The following is a 14909-nucleotide window of genomic DNA, read 5'->3' on the forward strand; positions in this document are numbered from 1 at the left end:
AGCAAAGTGACAGTGGTAATGGAAAAAGGAAGAGAAAAGAGGATGGCAATAAAATAATAAGACCACGGAGAAAAAAAAGAAACACTGAGCAATGAGCACACCAAATGAAAGAGAAAGCAGCAACAGCAGAATGTGAGAAAGACAAAGCTCTAAATGTTCTTGACACTGTTCTCATCTGTGTGCAGTTAAAAGATTTATCAGCACAACTCTTTTGTCTCTAGAACGTTTGTATTTCATAGCTTATCTCCAAAACCCAGTCATCCACACCACATTAGGGATATACAGTGGTGTGAAAAAGTGTTGGCCCCCTTCCTGATTTCTTATTTTTTTGCATGTTTGTCACACTTTAATGTTTCAGATCCTCAAACAAATTTAAATGTTAGTCAAAGATAACACAAGTAAACACATCATACAGTTTTTAAATGGTTTTTATTATTAAGGGAAAACAAAATCCCAAACTACATGGCCCTGTGTGAAAAAGTGTTTGCCCCCCCTCTGTTAAAAGATAACATAACTGTGGTTTATCACACCTGAGTTCAATTCCTCTAGCCTCACCCAGGCCTGATTACTGCCACACCTGTTAGCAATCAAGAAATCACTTAAATAGGACCTGCCTGACAAAGTGAAGTAGACCAAAAGATCCTCAAAAGCTAGACATCATGCCAAGATCCAAAGAAATTCAAAAACAAATGAGAAAGAAAGTAATTGAGATCTATCAGTCTGGAAAAGGTTATAAAGCCATTTCTACACTACATAAAATTATAATGACTGGACTGCTTTATTCTATTTTTATTTTCTCATTTTGCATATGATTTTTTTTCTGAAGAGTGTAGTCTATGTTGTTTAAACTTATATTTATTTCTAGAGGAATAATAAATAAATATATGTATGTAAGAAGTTATTGTTGCTTTTGTTGTCCCCTTGTCAGCCAGTCTGCAGGGACTTTTTCTCTCATACTGCAGCTACACAGCTCAGCAGCCTGAAGTTGGGAGTAGGATACATTTTATTGACACTTTTAAGGAAGGTGGAAACACAAAGTTTGCCATTTACAAAATAAAGAAACTTTACCATTCAAGTTTTTAAGCTGAAGATTTGGCCCAGGTTAGTTTAAAAGATTTTTTAAATTTCTATTCGGTTGTTCATGATTTAAAAGATTATAGGATTGTCACACTATGTCAGGATATATGTATGTACAGGTTCCTTATTGAACAATGGGAATACTACCAGCATAATATTATGATTCACTGAAAGGGGTTTGGAAAGTTCTGTGTAGTGATGAACAGCAGGAGAGACAGAAAGTGAAAAGTGAAAATAATACTTAATTCTTTGTTTGAGTGGTTTATCTCTAAACCCAATGCTGAGAAGCAGCCTGCAATACAAGGTAATACTTGTCCAGTGCTAAATCTCTATCTGTGAACATGACTTAAGGAAATGACTTGGGCTTTTTAGAGGTGTGTAGACCTGGTGTGTAGGGAGAGCCTCAGATACACGAAGCTTCAGAGACTCTTTTCTAATCCTCATATAGCACAGACCCAAAGCCCTCAGTCTACAGTGTGAGGTGATTGGGGGTGGGGGGGTATTATACCAGGACAATAAAAAGAGTCTAATTGTGAAATGTATTAGAGGCGTTGCTTCTGAAAAGAGAACAACTTCAGAGAAAAAAGTAAAAAATAGCCCTTTCAGTTTTTGGAAATAATGATACATGACAGACGTGTTTGGAATATATATGGGTCAGTGACTAACGAGGACGGCAGGGTAGGAATTTTTTTTTCTCTGAGATATTTGAGCATCAGACTAGAAAACATGAGCAATATCAGATTATTTCACAAGTGAGGATGCCAGAGGCTCTCTTCAGACTGCAGCCTGTCAGGGAGCATATATCTCTGCTCTTTTCTAGTTTTCAAAGGGAAACCCCATCACCATTCATCCCTCTACCTTATCGAACTCTTCTTACCTCCACCCACATACTGTCCAATGAGCTGTCACTCTTTTTATGTCTGCAGAAATATACTCAGTGTCCTGTGGTGGCTGGCATCAGCACACTGATCAGAGACTCTGGAACCATAAAGAAAGAATGGCTGTTACTCATTTGATGAGAGTGGTTTGATTACTGGGCAGGTTTTCAGTGGCACAGTTGTGGTGATTTGTCAATTTAGAATTTGAGACTGTGGCAGCAGTGGCTAAATAGTAAACAATACTGAGATAAACATAAATACTAAACAGTCAAGAATGAACACTAGGATTAAAGATGTTAAATATTGAAATAGTTTGAACTACAATAATTAACCTTTTAACTTCAGATTATTGTAAATAAACACAAAATATTCATGAATCATGGATTCTACTGTGGTAGCTTAGTGGTTAGCACTGTTGCCTCACAGCAAGAAGGTTCCTGGTTTGAAACCCAGCAGGGGCCTTTCTATATGTCAGGTTGATTGGTGACTCTAAATTGCCCATAGGAGTGAGTGTGAGTGTGTGAGGTTGTTTGTCTCTATGTGGCCCTGTGATGGACTGGGGACCTGTCCAGGGTCCAGATAAGGAAATATATAAATACGTCAGCAAAACACACTAAAATAAAAAGCAGCAAGTGGTTTTATATTTGTCATGTACCATCTTCTTTGAGTTTTCTTCATGTGATAACATCGTTGATATGTCCTAAAGATTTCAACTTTTTTGTTGTACTAACCCTGTTGGTGCGTTACTGGTCAAGCTAGTGACTAATGGATTATAAAGACACCAGTCAGTTTCACACATACACTAAACCAGCTGATTAGTGAAAAAGATGAACACCCACCTGCAGTTATCAATTTATCGACTTAGCCAGATGCTGGTGTTAATTTATATCATAGCATCAGATGAGACTAAAAATCACACATCAGGCTACCAGAGAAAATGATATGTTATCACCTCTGGGCTATCACTTAGGGATATTGTGCACAAACACACTAAACTCTAACTCACTCTCTGCCAACACCATTGTACTGTACCAGCTATGGTCATAGTCATAGCATTACCTTTCATTTCCCACTCTGTCTTGCTTCCTTGTCTAGCAGAGCATGATAGGAGGAATCAAATATCTTTAACTACTGTTTGTTTGCTTGTTTGCCTCCTGTGTCAGGTTGGCAGTGGGTCTGCTTGTCTGGGGGACTCTACCTACACCCCCTCTGCATGGGCACCATAAAACAGATTATACAAAGGTGTCTGCTTTCAGATGAATTCTACCTCTGGCTGTAAATATATGCTGCATTACCCAAGTCTCACTAGGGTGTGTCTGTTAGTTTACATACAATTGTGTCTGTCTCCCCCTATGACCCCAAGCAAACACATAGCCCAGATGCTTCAGCTGCCAAGGCTGAACATTGTTTGGCTGTGACCCCATAGTCACTGTGCTGACGGCACTTCATGTGTTTCATGAACACGTCTTTACATGCAGCCCAGGTAAAAGTTCAGTGGGTCAGGTAGGTGATAACCACCATATCCTGGCTTTCAGCACGACTTTCATGTCTTGGCTCCATCATATACGGTCGTGTGAGATTAACAAATAATCAGGACTTGTAGCTGGCTTACAATAAAGCATCAGGAGCACATCCGTCACATCCTGAAAGCTGCTTCTATTAATAAAAAGCAGAGTTAAGCTTCAGGGTTTGTGTGGGCTCCATGTCGGCTTTTCACATGGTCAGACTGGAAGCGATTCAGTGGATTGAGCAACACTCTTGGAAGGACACAGGTCTGTAGTTGCTGATGCACTTGACAGAAGACTGTATAAGTCTGAGGTGGTGTTATAAGTCATTCAAAACAGCCACACAATCAAAAAATACCCTAATTTGTTAGATTTATGGTTTGTCACAGATGTCACATAAATAAGAGTTTGCTTTGGATTTTGCCTCTATTGGTGATGTGGTTGAAGCAGAGTAAATCTGCCAATTGACACTCAGGATGTAGAAATAGATGGAAGCCACTGGCTAGGACTGCTGTGTGACACTGGGGCATATGCCATCTACCCTTGTCATCCGATCACACATCTTGTCTAAGAGCAGTGAGTCCCTAAGTTACTTCAGTCTGCTTTTAGACACCCACTAGCTCAGTCTTATCTCCTTAACGGGGACTGTAGTCTGAGTCTGAATGCAATGTCCTCAAAACACAACCAGTTTAGCCCATTTTTTACTGTTCTCAGCCCAGTTCAGCTGAACTTTCTCAGCTTCTCTGTGGTGATGCCTGGTTTCAGAACAGCTGTGCTCTGTAGTCAGTCCTGATAAACCAAGATCCATGTCATTGTAGGGCATATCCTGCAGCTACTGCTGTGAAAAAGGAGCGGGTTGATGCTAAGGTTGTACGTGGGAGATGGGCACCATATCCTACAACTTCATTTGTGATGCCTTTGAGGTTCATCAATTTTACTAAAGTGTCATGTTTGTATGGTACATATACTGATTTAGTAATTTTTCACTTTCCCATTGAGGGGTGTTGTTCGTGTCTGCAGTGATAGATAGAGGGCACATTGCTCCACTTTCTGCAGTGTAAAGCAGGAAACGCGAGGACAGGACGAGGCAGACATTTCTAGGCTGAGGAGAGATAGATGATACCCCAGCCAAAGAAAGAGGGGAGAATCTTCAGCCAAAGAAACACTAGAGGCCTCTGGGTATAAGAGCGGAGTAGATGTTACAAGGTCACTGATCTGCAACACTTTCCATTTTCCTACTATGCGCCATAAACATAACCATACAAACTCTAGTGCTGCCCTCAGCCTTGCTTTGAAGTTGCTGCCTATTTTCCTAAATGACACATTGTGGTGCATAATCACCATGAAAAGATGGTGAGCTGTTCAAGAATGAGAAGACAGAGTGATTCATTAATTGTTAGGTGAGAGGGGAGAAAAGCCAGGTATCTGTGCAGAACTGCAGAGAGGAATCATAGTCAGAATGACTGAGGAGCAGGAACAGCTGAGAATGGAGAGTGTCAGGTGTGGGTTTCACAGGGGAGGGGTGTTTATCGCTGTATTTACACCCGGCCATGGAAGGCCCAGGCATTGACAAGGAGCAGCAAATTACTGTCTGTTAGCATTCTGTGTAATTGAGCTGCATCTATTGTACTGCCCCTGCATTCAGTCAAATTATTGCGTTTCCACATTTTTTATGCATTTTTTTCACTCTGCAGGCAGTCATTTAGCTATGACATAAACATCAGTGAGGAGGCTCTTGGTTCAGTTGTGTCATCCATCACAGTGAACATCTGATCTACATTATTTTTCAGAGTGCTTTTATTGCTGCAGTTTAAGTTCAAATCAATTTAAACATGATCACCTGCATAAATTTAACAGAAATTAATGCAGCCGTCTATTTTTATGATTCAAAACATTTCAAGAGTTTGCTAATGTGCATACACTAAGGAATACAGTGGTAAAAAGGATAAGAGATATAATAATGAGTGTTGTTCTTCAGGTCTGATCATTCCTGTTTGCACATACAGTAAACAGCACTTTTAGTCACTCTACAGCAAGTGCCTTTTTAAAATGTGCTGCAGGCGACTTTTCTCCCTTTGCACTCCTCACAAAGCATGTCTGTTTAGTCAATAAAAGGTCAGTATGTATATAACAATGCATTTGCCAAATGTCAAGTCAAGCCAGTTTTATTTGGTGCTTTTAAGTGGTGTACTAAAATATGAAAAAGCCTCCCTAGCAGAGACAAGCAGCAGGAAAAAATTTTCAAATGTAAGAATAGTCAAGAATAGTGTGGTTATAAGCCTAATTTGGAACATGAGCTCCAAATAATGTCTCAGAAAGTAAAAGGCTGTTTGTTTATATACTGGTTGCAGGATGACCAGGTTGTTCTACAGTGCACTGCCTCCGTCCTGAAGGAGCAGCAGATTAAGCTATGTCTGTCCTGCGAGGGCTTTGGGAACCGTCTCTGCTTCCTGGAAACCACATCCAACGCTCAGGTAGGATGCTGGTACCCTTCCTCCTCCTTGTTCGTCCTCTACTGTTTGTTACCTTGTTTTTTCAGCTTCATTTCACCAGTGTGCTGTGTTTAAATGTTCAAACAGAATGTACCCCCAGACCTGGCCATATGTACCTTCATTCTGGAGCAGTCCCTGTCGGTCCGTGCTCTGCAGGAGATGCTGGCCAACACGGTGGAGATGACCGAGGTAGGCTCAGAGACAGAGACAGATAAAACAAGTAATAGGAGTGGCACAGGATGGAGACTTTACAGTTTTTGCAGAGCTGTGAGAGATGAGTAGGCACTTTAGAAGAACATGGCTTATTAATGGCACATGATAGAGACAGACTTTGTTACAACAGTTTTGGAAATGTTTGCTGTCTTGCTCAGTGTTACATAAGAAAATACGTAGCAATTTAATTTCTATTTCCAAAATCTTAACAACACATTATACCTACAGTCTGGAGCCATGTCATAACAACAGCAGCTGAATGTCAGAAGTTTCATTTAGAAGGTGGCAGCTTTGCTCTGTTGTCTGTCTAACAAACATTTTTAATTGTAGACTTGTTTGTAGACATATTCTTTTGGATACATTCTAGGCTAAACAGGTCCACAGGCTCTCTTTCTGTTTTGGCCTGGATATATAAAGTTGCTATTGAAGGAAACTGAGAATATTTCCTAAAGGATTATTATTTTTAGTCAGGTCAAGTCTATGAGCTATGAAGGTCATATATGTAACACATTTTTAGTCCTTCATTATTATATTTTATATAACATAATTATGTGTTATGATATAAAGCTGATGTATGTGTATGTACTCTTGAAATACAGTGTCTGGATTTGTGATTATATTTAGTTACAATACTAAAACACCAGTGTAACATGAATTGGCTGTGTAATATTAAAAGATCTGACTATTCATTTGGTTTGATAACATGGTTCAGCTCTTGACTTTTTTTGTGGGGCTGCTTTTTCGTTTACTTATGGATCACACATATTGCACGGACAATAAGTATATAACGATTTGAGGTTTCATATTATAGCATTAATGTGCATCATGATCCTTCAGTCTATGTGAGCACCATAGATTGAGTTAGTTTTTGCTTTTATTTTATTTTGAATAGATCTTTTTACTTGCTCTCTGACCTAGCTCCCCTCCCCTTCCCTTCTTGCTTTCTGCCAAGCAGGCAGTCGATTTGGACAAATGGGTATGTCTGCTAACATGTCGTATTTCATGTGTCCTAACTGACCTGCCAGCTGTCCTCAAGTCGCTCCTGTCCTGTTGCCCACTGGATGTCCTGTTCAATAAAATGTGTTCGATCGATCACATACATTTAGCTCTCACCCCAAGGTGGTGATTGCTCTGTACACCTCTTGGCAACAAGGGGTTCAAGGAATCATAGTTTCATTCTGCATAACTTTTTGTACTGCACTGCTCTTTATCTACAGAAAACTTAAACATTAATAGTGAGAAAATATTTGAATAATTTGACTTAAATTGGCTGAATCTGCACTGTAAAATATTATGTCCAGGCTGTAGTATTTCAATTATTCTTTTTTCCTAATAGTTCCACCTGTGTCGGTGTATCAGTGCATCATTCATTTGCAGTTCTTGCAGAAATATCACTAGCACATTTCTCCTAATGCCCTTGTCATAAGCGTTACCATGCCTTGCTTGATGTTGTTTCTTTTGCTTCAACATCGTGTTTTTTGTTAGTCTCTGGTGATGTTCATTTATGTCCTCCTTTTCCATACTGAATTCATGCTTCTGCAAAAACTGGCTATAATCAGATGCTTGATCTGACGTGGCTAACTAAGACATGGAAGTCCACACTATATATAAAAGTTTAAAGTAGCTCAAACGTAGCTGTTTGATGGTGCAGTTGTTCTTTCTCTGGTGGATAATTAGCCAAACGTAGGTGATTTTGTATCACTGTATGATGTATTTGCAGCAAGCAGGAAGTCGTAGGCTTTAACATTCAGCAGTCATACTGTGACAAATCCATCCAGGATTGGTGTTGTTAGCTGGCACTCTGGGGTATGGGGGAAAACCCAATTTGAAAACTTTCTAAAATGTATTTGAAATATGTAACATTAAAATTTGTGAGAGTACATTTTAATGAATTTAGGTGCCTTATAAAAACAACATTTTAGAATGTAAAGAAATAAAGAGTTTTGCAAAGAACATGAACAGAAAACCCAGTATCATAATTATCTCACCTTTTTAAAAACACAGATGAATGAAACCTTATCTGGCCGAGGTTAGTGGAATTTCAGCCTCCTTTATGCTGCGTTATCGTGTCTAGTTTGGGCAGTTTCTGGCCTCACAGGAGCTGGAAGATTTGGGTGAGCCAGACCTTTCTAATGGTGAGCGGGAAGATCAGAATAGCATGGCATGAAGCCCAGTTGAGAGTCTTACCCACTGGATGGATGGAGAAACTGGACACCCCCAGAGCTTTGGACAGGCCTATCTCCTCTTTAATACAAACACACACAATAGGGAAAACATACACACCACCAACACCTGTTTTAACTGAGCCCAGTGCTGATGTGGACCAGGGTTAATAGTATTGTGCTAGCACTTGACAAACCTGCCCCTGATTTATCTCAGTGGATTATGGGTGCTTAACCCTACATCAAGGCTTAGCATTGTAGACTGAACTGAATGGTTGTTTTGGCTAATCTGTCTTCAACTGCCACAGTAATTGTGTTTTCTTGTTTCATCATTGCTGGATTTTGAGAAAAGGTAGGCTAGTTTAATGTTGTGTTTGCCTTTTTGTGGGATTGTAAAAATCTGTTTTGCGTAGTGTCAAAATTCATCACATTAATGGGATGCCATCACTGTAAATTATAATTCATAGCATTGTGTCATCCTAGTTTCAGTAGTATGGCCAGACTGCTGTTTTAATGATGTGTTTTCTGTATTTTTGTAAGAATTAATTCAAAATGTTGTGTAGTGTGTATGTTTTGGGAAATAAATGAGTGATCACTGTTTGTCCATGTACAATATGACTCATTAAAACATTTCAAAAACTTTTGAGAACAACACACATTCAAGTTAAACACTTTGCATTTTGCCCATTGAAGACAACAGTGATTACTTTTAAGTATACTTGCTCATCATATGCAGTATATATTGATATATTAACATATAGCAATGTTAAATTCAGCATACAGTGCTACATACAGCAGAGAATTGTAAAATAATCTGTCTTGAAAAACAAAAAAAGAATCAGGTTGGTGAATATTTGTTGTGCACCAGTCATTTGCACTAACTGACAATCTGAACCTTCAAAAATATATTCTTGTGTCCCTCCCTGTGGGAGGTCAGTCATTTCAGGGTGGTCTCTTAAATATTTCTCTGTCTTCTTCCTCTGCAGTCGTCCCAAGGTGGAGGTCATCGTACTTTACTGTACGGTCATGCCATCCTTCTGAGACACCACCACTCAGGCATGGTAGGTTTATCTCTAAGGCCAGTTTGGTCACTGTAGTTTAAGCCCAAAGGTGTACCTGTATTTGTGTCATGTACTGAATAAAAACTTTCTCCCCAGTACCTGAGCTGTCTGACTACATCACGGTCACTGACAGACAAGCTCGCCTTTGACGTGGGTCTGCAAGAAGATTCCACTGGTAAAAACCAAACTTGAAAAACTTTTTTACAACAGAATGCATGTTTTTCTAAGCTTGAATTTAGCTAATTACTGAAACTCATTCTCATCTTGTAATGTTGTTAAAAAGTTCTTGTGTGCCTAATAGTGCTGGAATTTAAACAAAGTTGTTGACATGACTGGAGTTAGCAGTGTATTTCTGTTTGATCTTGCAGGTGAGGCATGTTGGTGGACCATTCATCCAGCCTCTAAACAAAGGTCAGAAGGTGAAAAGGTCAGGGTGGGTGATGACCTCATCCTCGTCAGTGTGTCCTCTGAGCGATACCTGGTAAGAGTCCTTATATTCCCTCTACTTAGCTGTTTCACAGTGGAGGATTTAGACATGTATAAGTTCTGCTTATTCCTTTCGCCTCTTTTTTTTGTCCTCTGTCGTCAGCACCTGTCCTACGCCAGTGGAGATCTGATGGTGGACGCCTCCTTCATGCAGACTCTATGGAACATGAACCCAATTAGTTCTGGATGTGAACTAGCTGAGGGTAATAACCTGCTTTACACCACCAATGCTGTGCAGCTGTGGATACTTTGAAACACACAGATGTGATATTGATGTATTTCAAATTGTCAGCTGTGATCACGGAGAACATTTGATGATTTGTGCGGGAGATGATTGATGCTATTAGAGAATAGGGAGTGTATGCTTAACATATTCTGGACTATGCTTAACGAAAAATATACATATACACTAATGTCCACACATTATACACACTGACCGTGTGTGTTCTTCCTCTCAGGGTTTCTGACAGGAGGCCACGTTCTCAGGCTGTTCCACGGCCACATGGACGAATGTCTGGCCATCGCGACACCAGAGGAAGGAGAAGAAAAGCGCAGGTGAGAAGAAACATAAACACAACAGCTGTGAGCTGCAGAATGTCCTGCTAATCTGATACCACATGACTGTACATGCATCTGCCCCGACTCTGCTATAGGATGGCTCACTATGAAGGTGGTACTGTGTGCAGTCAGGCTCGATCCCTGTGGAGGTTGGAGCCTCTCAGAATCAGGTAAATGTCCCCTCAAGGCATAAATTTATTATTTATTCAAGGGATGAAATTTATTCCAGGTGTGTTTGTTGTTGCGTCTAAAATGTGCATCATTTCCTTATGTAATTATGCACATTTAGGAATCTCTGCGTAAATGCAAGCAATGACCAGTTACCTTACTTTGGTTTTGTGTCATTTGTTTTTTTCATAGAATGACGTTTACAGAATAGTAATAGTTAAAAGGCTTTTTGATTTTTAATATGTTTTTTTTCCACTTTCTATCTGCAGCTGGAGTGGTAGCCACATGAAGTGGGGGCAGTCTTTTCGTATTCGCCACATCACCACAGGCCGGTACCTGTGTCTGGATGAGGAAAAGGGCCTGTTGGTGGTCGACCCAGAGAGGGCCAACACCAAACTGTCCGCTTTCTGTTTCCGTGCTTCAAAGGTCAGAATTGTCTTTCGATTCTCCGTCTGTCATTATATTATGATTTCTTCTCTCACTGACCTCTAATTTTCTTCTCGTTACCCTGAGCAGGAAAAGGTAGAGGTGGCTCAGAAGCGTGATGTCGAGGGGATGGGCATTCCAGAGATAAAGTATGGCGAGTCCATGTGCTTCGTCCAACATGCGTCCACAGGTCTGTGGCTCACATACGCTGCCCTGGATGCCAAAGCAGCTCGTTTGGGAATGATGAAGAGAAAGGTAAGAAAAAAGAGGTGTTGCAGTAATCTTTTCCACACTGTAAAATTTTCTTAAACATTTTTCTGGCATCTTAAATACAAAGGTAAACATACTTTTATTTCTTTTTCATAACACAGTGACCAGAAATGGGCCTTGCAGGACAGAGAGAATCGGGCCATTTCATCTGTGACATAATTATGTTGTTTTATCCAGGCCATTCTGCACCAGGAGGGTCATATGGATGATGCCCTTACTGTGTCCCGCTCCCAAACAGAAGAGTCTCAGGCTGCTCGGATGATTTACAGCACTATAGGCCTCTTCAGACAGTTCATCAAGTATGTATACACTAGGGCTGTCAATCGATTAAAATATTTAATTACAATTAATCGCATGATTGTCATGAATTAACTGGTGATTAATTGCACATTATCTGTTCTAAATGTACCTTGATTTAATACTTCTCAAGTTTCTAATACTCTAATCAACATGGGCATGGACAAACATAGATGCTTTATGCTAATGTATGTTTACTATTAGTGAAACCACCCTAAACATACAGCATAAAGAACATAGACATGTTTCAAAGGTGGTAGATATGTTTTTCAAAGAAAAACACATGGAAAAAAAGAACATAGAAAAAACACAAGTTTCCATTATTTCTTTCTTTGCACTGAGCCAGTTGCTCAAACAGACAAACCAATTTAGTTCACATTGACAATAAATGCAGACAACTTTTGTCTTGTCGACAGAACCATCGGACATCGTTTTGTAAATGAATTTACCGTTGAGACCTTTTTCTTTCTCCATTTCTGTTTGCTGCTGCACTCTTTACTGTCCATGGCTGCATTTTCAATTTCTCCTACTATGGGCCAGGCCACGGGTCAGACAGGAAATATGCACTGCGTTAATAAAATCATTAACGCGTTAACTTTGACAGCCCTAGTACACACATTTTCAAATGTGAGCGAATGGCTTGAAATTTTGTCTTTGTGACAGGATACAGGGATATTTATATTAATGTATTGTTCATAAACATTATTTTTTGGAAATTGCATGTAATGTACAGTATTCATATCATAATGTGGCCATTTTTTGATCTGTAAAATGCAAACTAAAAAAAACTAAAAATGTAGATTAATGATTGATCTGTTTGTTTTTCAGGGGATTGGACTCTCTCAGTGGAAAGAACAAGTCACCAGTGACTGTGTCACTACCGTTGGAGGGGGTCATCCTCTCTCTCCAGGATCTCATCTTCTACTTCCGTCCACCTGAGGAGGAATTGGAGCACGAGGAGAAACAGACAAAGCTGCGCTCCCTCCGCAACCGGCAGAACCTCTTCCAAGAGGAGGTAATCTATAAGCATGTCCTCGGACTTTCTCTGTACAGGTCATGAGTTTTATTATCTATTCCAGTAACTTAATAAATTACTTAGCACAAAGTGGATCTGGCACTTTTGACACCACTGAGGAATTTTTTTATGTAGTGAAAGAAAACTTTTGATTTGGGTGTGCAGACACACACCACACACACAGCTCAATATTCTTTACCTTTACCTTTTTGTTGCTTTCTCTTTTTGCTTTCTGGTCCCTGACTTTCTGTTTTCATTGTCAGGGAATGATCACCATCGTGCTGGAGTGCATCGACCGCCTGAATGTTTACAACACTGCTGCCCACTTTTCCGAATTTGCTGGGGAGGAAGCTGCAGAGTCCTGGAAGGAGATTGTCAACCTCCTTTATGAGCTGCTGGGTAGTAGAATAACTATGAACTCTACAAATACAACACTAAAGTTAAATGACGCATTTAAAGTAACATTATTTTTCTCTTTGCTTCCACTAAACAGCTTCTCTAATCAGGGGGAACCGCTCTAATTGTGCGTTATTCTGTGACAACCTGGACTGGCTGGTCAGCAAGCTGGACCGTCTAGAGGCCTCTTCAGGTATCATTTACTGATGCAGCCACTTTCCACAAATTAGAGCTGATCTACAGGACTGGCTAATTATTTATAAGAGTTGGCTGGATCTACTGTAGGTGTTAGACACAGTTTACAAATACACAAGGAAAGTACAAATTATTTACAAAATTAGTAATGCATGGATGATTTGCAGTGATTTATTGGGACTGTTTTATGTATTTAATTTATCTATCAATCTATTTAGTTTTTTAGATAATGATCTTATTAATGACATGTCTGAAGTTGCTACATTTTCTCCTGTTCATGCATTGGTTTTGAAGAAAATGTCATATTCCTCCTCTCGATACATTTAGGTATTCTTGAGGTGCTGTACTGCGTGCTAATTGAAAGCCCAGAGGTTCTGAACATTATCCAAGAGAACCACATTAAATCCATCATCTCTCTTCTGGACAAGCATGGACGGAACCATAAGGTTTGTCTTTTTCCATTGTGAGGTGACACTGGCAGGTCTCCCTGCTTCACCAAACACTTCTTCTTCTTAGGTGATTTGAAATGCTGTCCCACATTGAAACATAAAGATGATCTCTGTCTCTGTCCCACCGTAGGTCCTGGATGTTTTGCGCTCTCTTTGTGTGTGTAATGGTGTAGCTGTGAGGTCCAACCAGAACCTCATCACTGAAAACCTGCTTCCGGGTCGTGACCTCTTATTGCAGACCAACATTGTTAATTATGCCACCAGGTATTTAAATTTCTGTTGTTTAATAGTACAAAGGGTATAGATTGTTAATTATTAGGGTTTGTTTTTAACACGTTTGTGGTTTTTTCTAATTCATCAGTCACTCTGACTGTTGTGTCAAGTTTATCGCTGTTCTTGTCTCATCTCTTTTCAGTATGAGGCCCAACATCTTCCTGGGTACATGTGAGGGGTCCACGCAATATAAGAAGTGGTACTATGAGATGATGGTAGACTATGTGGAACCCTTTGTGACAGCGCAGTCTTCACACCTGCGTGTGGGCTGGGCTATGACAGAGGGCTACAGCCCCTACCCTGGTGGAGGAGAAGGCTGGGGAGGCAATGGTGTGGGAGATGACCTCTACTCGTACGGCTTTGATGGACTGTATCTATGGTCAGGTAGGATAAGCCACCTAATTTATTTACTATGCTATTTTCCATGATGTTGTATGGTATATGACTTCCTTACTCTGCTCTGTGTTCAGGTACTGTACCCCGCCAGGTGGCTTCTCCCAATGCACACATTCTGGCTGCTGATGATGTTGTCAGCTGCTGTCTGGATCTGAGTGTGCCCAGTATCTCCTTCCGTATTAATGGCCACCCAGTTCAGGGCATGTTTGAAAACTTCAATGTGGATGGCCTCTTCTTCCCTGTCATCAGCTTCTCTGCTGGAGTCAAGTAAGTTTATTCCACTATTCTATTTTTTTCTTGTTCTTTAGTTTCATTTTATCAAAAAACATTATAATCAACAGAATATTTTACTGTAAATGATTCATCTTCAAGCAGTCATGTATTTTACATGACTTAAAATTCTTTTTTATTTTAATTCAACAAATGCATTGAAATATTTTAAATGATCTCTAGAGCTCTCAAAGAATCTCAAAGAATCTCAGAGAAATCTGCAGATTTCTGCATGTAATGATCCCTCACTGTGCTCACAGTGGTGGACTTGTAGTGAAGTGACGGATGAGAGCCCGGAGGGAAACACACTCTAAGACAAACA

The 14909-nt window shown here is 40.0% G+C and overlaps 1 protein-coding gene across 7 annotated transcripts in view; it reads left to right on the forward strand.

Annotated features, from left to right (window-relative positions):
• The window catches only part of ryr1b (ryanodine receptor 1b (skeletal)), a 65136-nt gene that overhangs the window by 5794 nt on the left and 44433 nt on the right, over nt 1-14909 (forward strand). For all 7 annotated transcript variants that reach the window (XM_026317693.2, XM_026317685.2, XM_026317710.2 and 4 more), the window contains exons 2-19: nt 5812-5934; nt 6040-6141; nt 9314-9388; nt 9485-9563; nt 9757-9869; nt 9978-10077; nt 10333-10429; nt 10528-10602; nt 10870-11026; nt 11117-11281; nt 11474-11595; nt 12422-12608; nt 12872-13007; nt 13102-13197; nt 13527-13645; nt 13779-13912; nt 14064-14305; nt 14392-14584. In XM_026317693.2, coding sequence (XP_026173478.1) covers nt 5812-5934; nt 6040-6141; nt 9314-9388; nt 9485-9563; nt 9757-9869; nt 9978-10077; nt 10333-10429; nt 10528-10602; nt 10870-11026; nt 11117-11281; nt 11474-11595; nt 12422-12608; nt 12872-13007; nt 13102-13197; nt 13527-13645; nt 13779-13912; nt 14064-14305; nt 14392-14584 — 2315 coding nt within the window. The remainder of the gene's footprint in view (nt 1-5811; nt 5935-6039; nt 6142-9313; nt 9389-9484; nt 9564-9756; nt 9870-9977; nt 10078-10332; nt 10430-10527; nt 10603-10869; nt 11027-11116; nt 11282-11473; nt 11596-12421; nt 12609-12871; nt 13008-13101; nt 13198-13526; nt 13646-13778; nt 13913-14063; nt 14306-14391; nt 14585-14909) is intronic.

The sequence above is a fragment of the Mastacembelus armatus genome, chromosome 13, assembly GCF_900324485.2.
Source record: "Mastacembelus armatus chromosome 13, fMasArm1.2, whole genome shotgun sequence".
Lineage (NCBI taxonomy): Eukaryota > Metazoa > Chordata > Actinopteri > Synbranchiformes > Mastacembelidae > Mastacembelus > Mastacembelus armatus.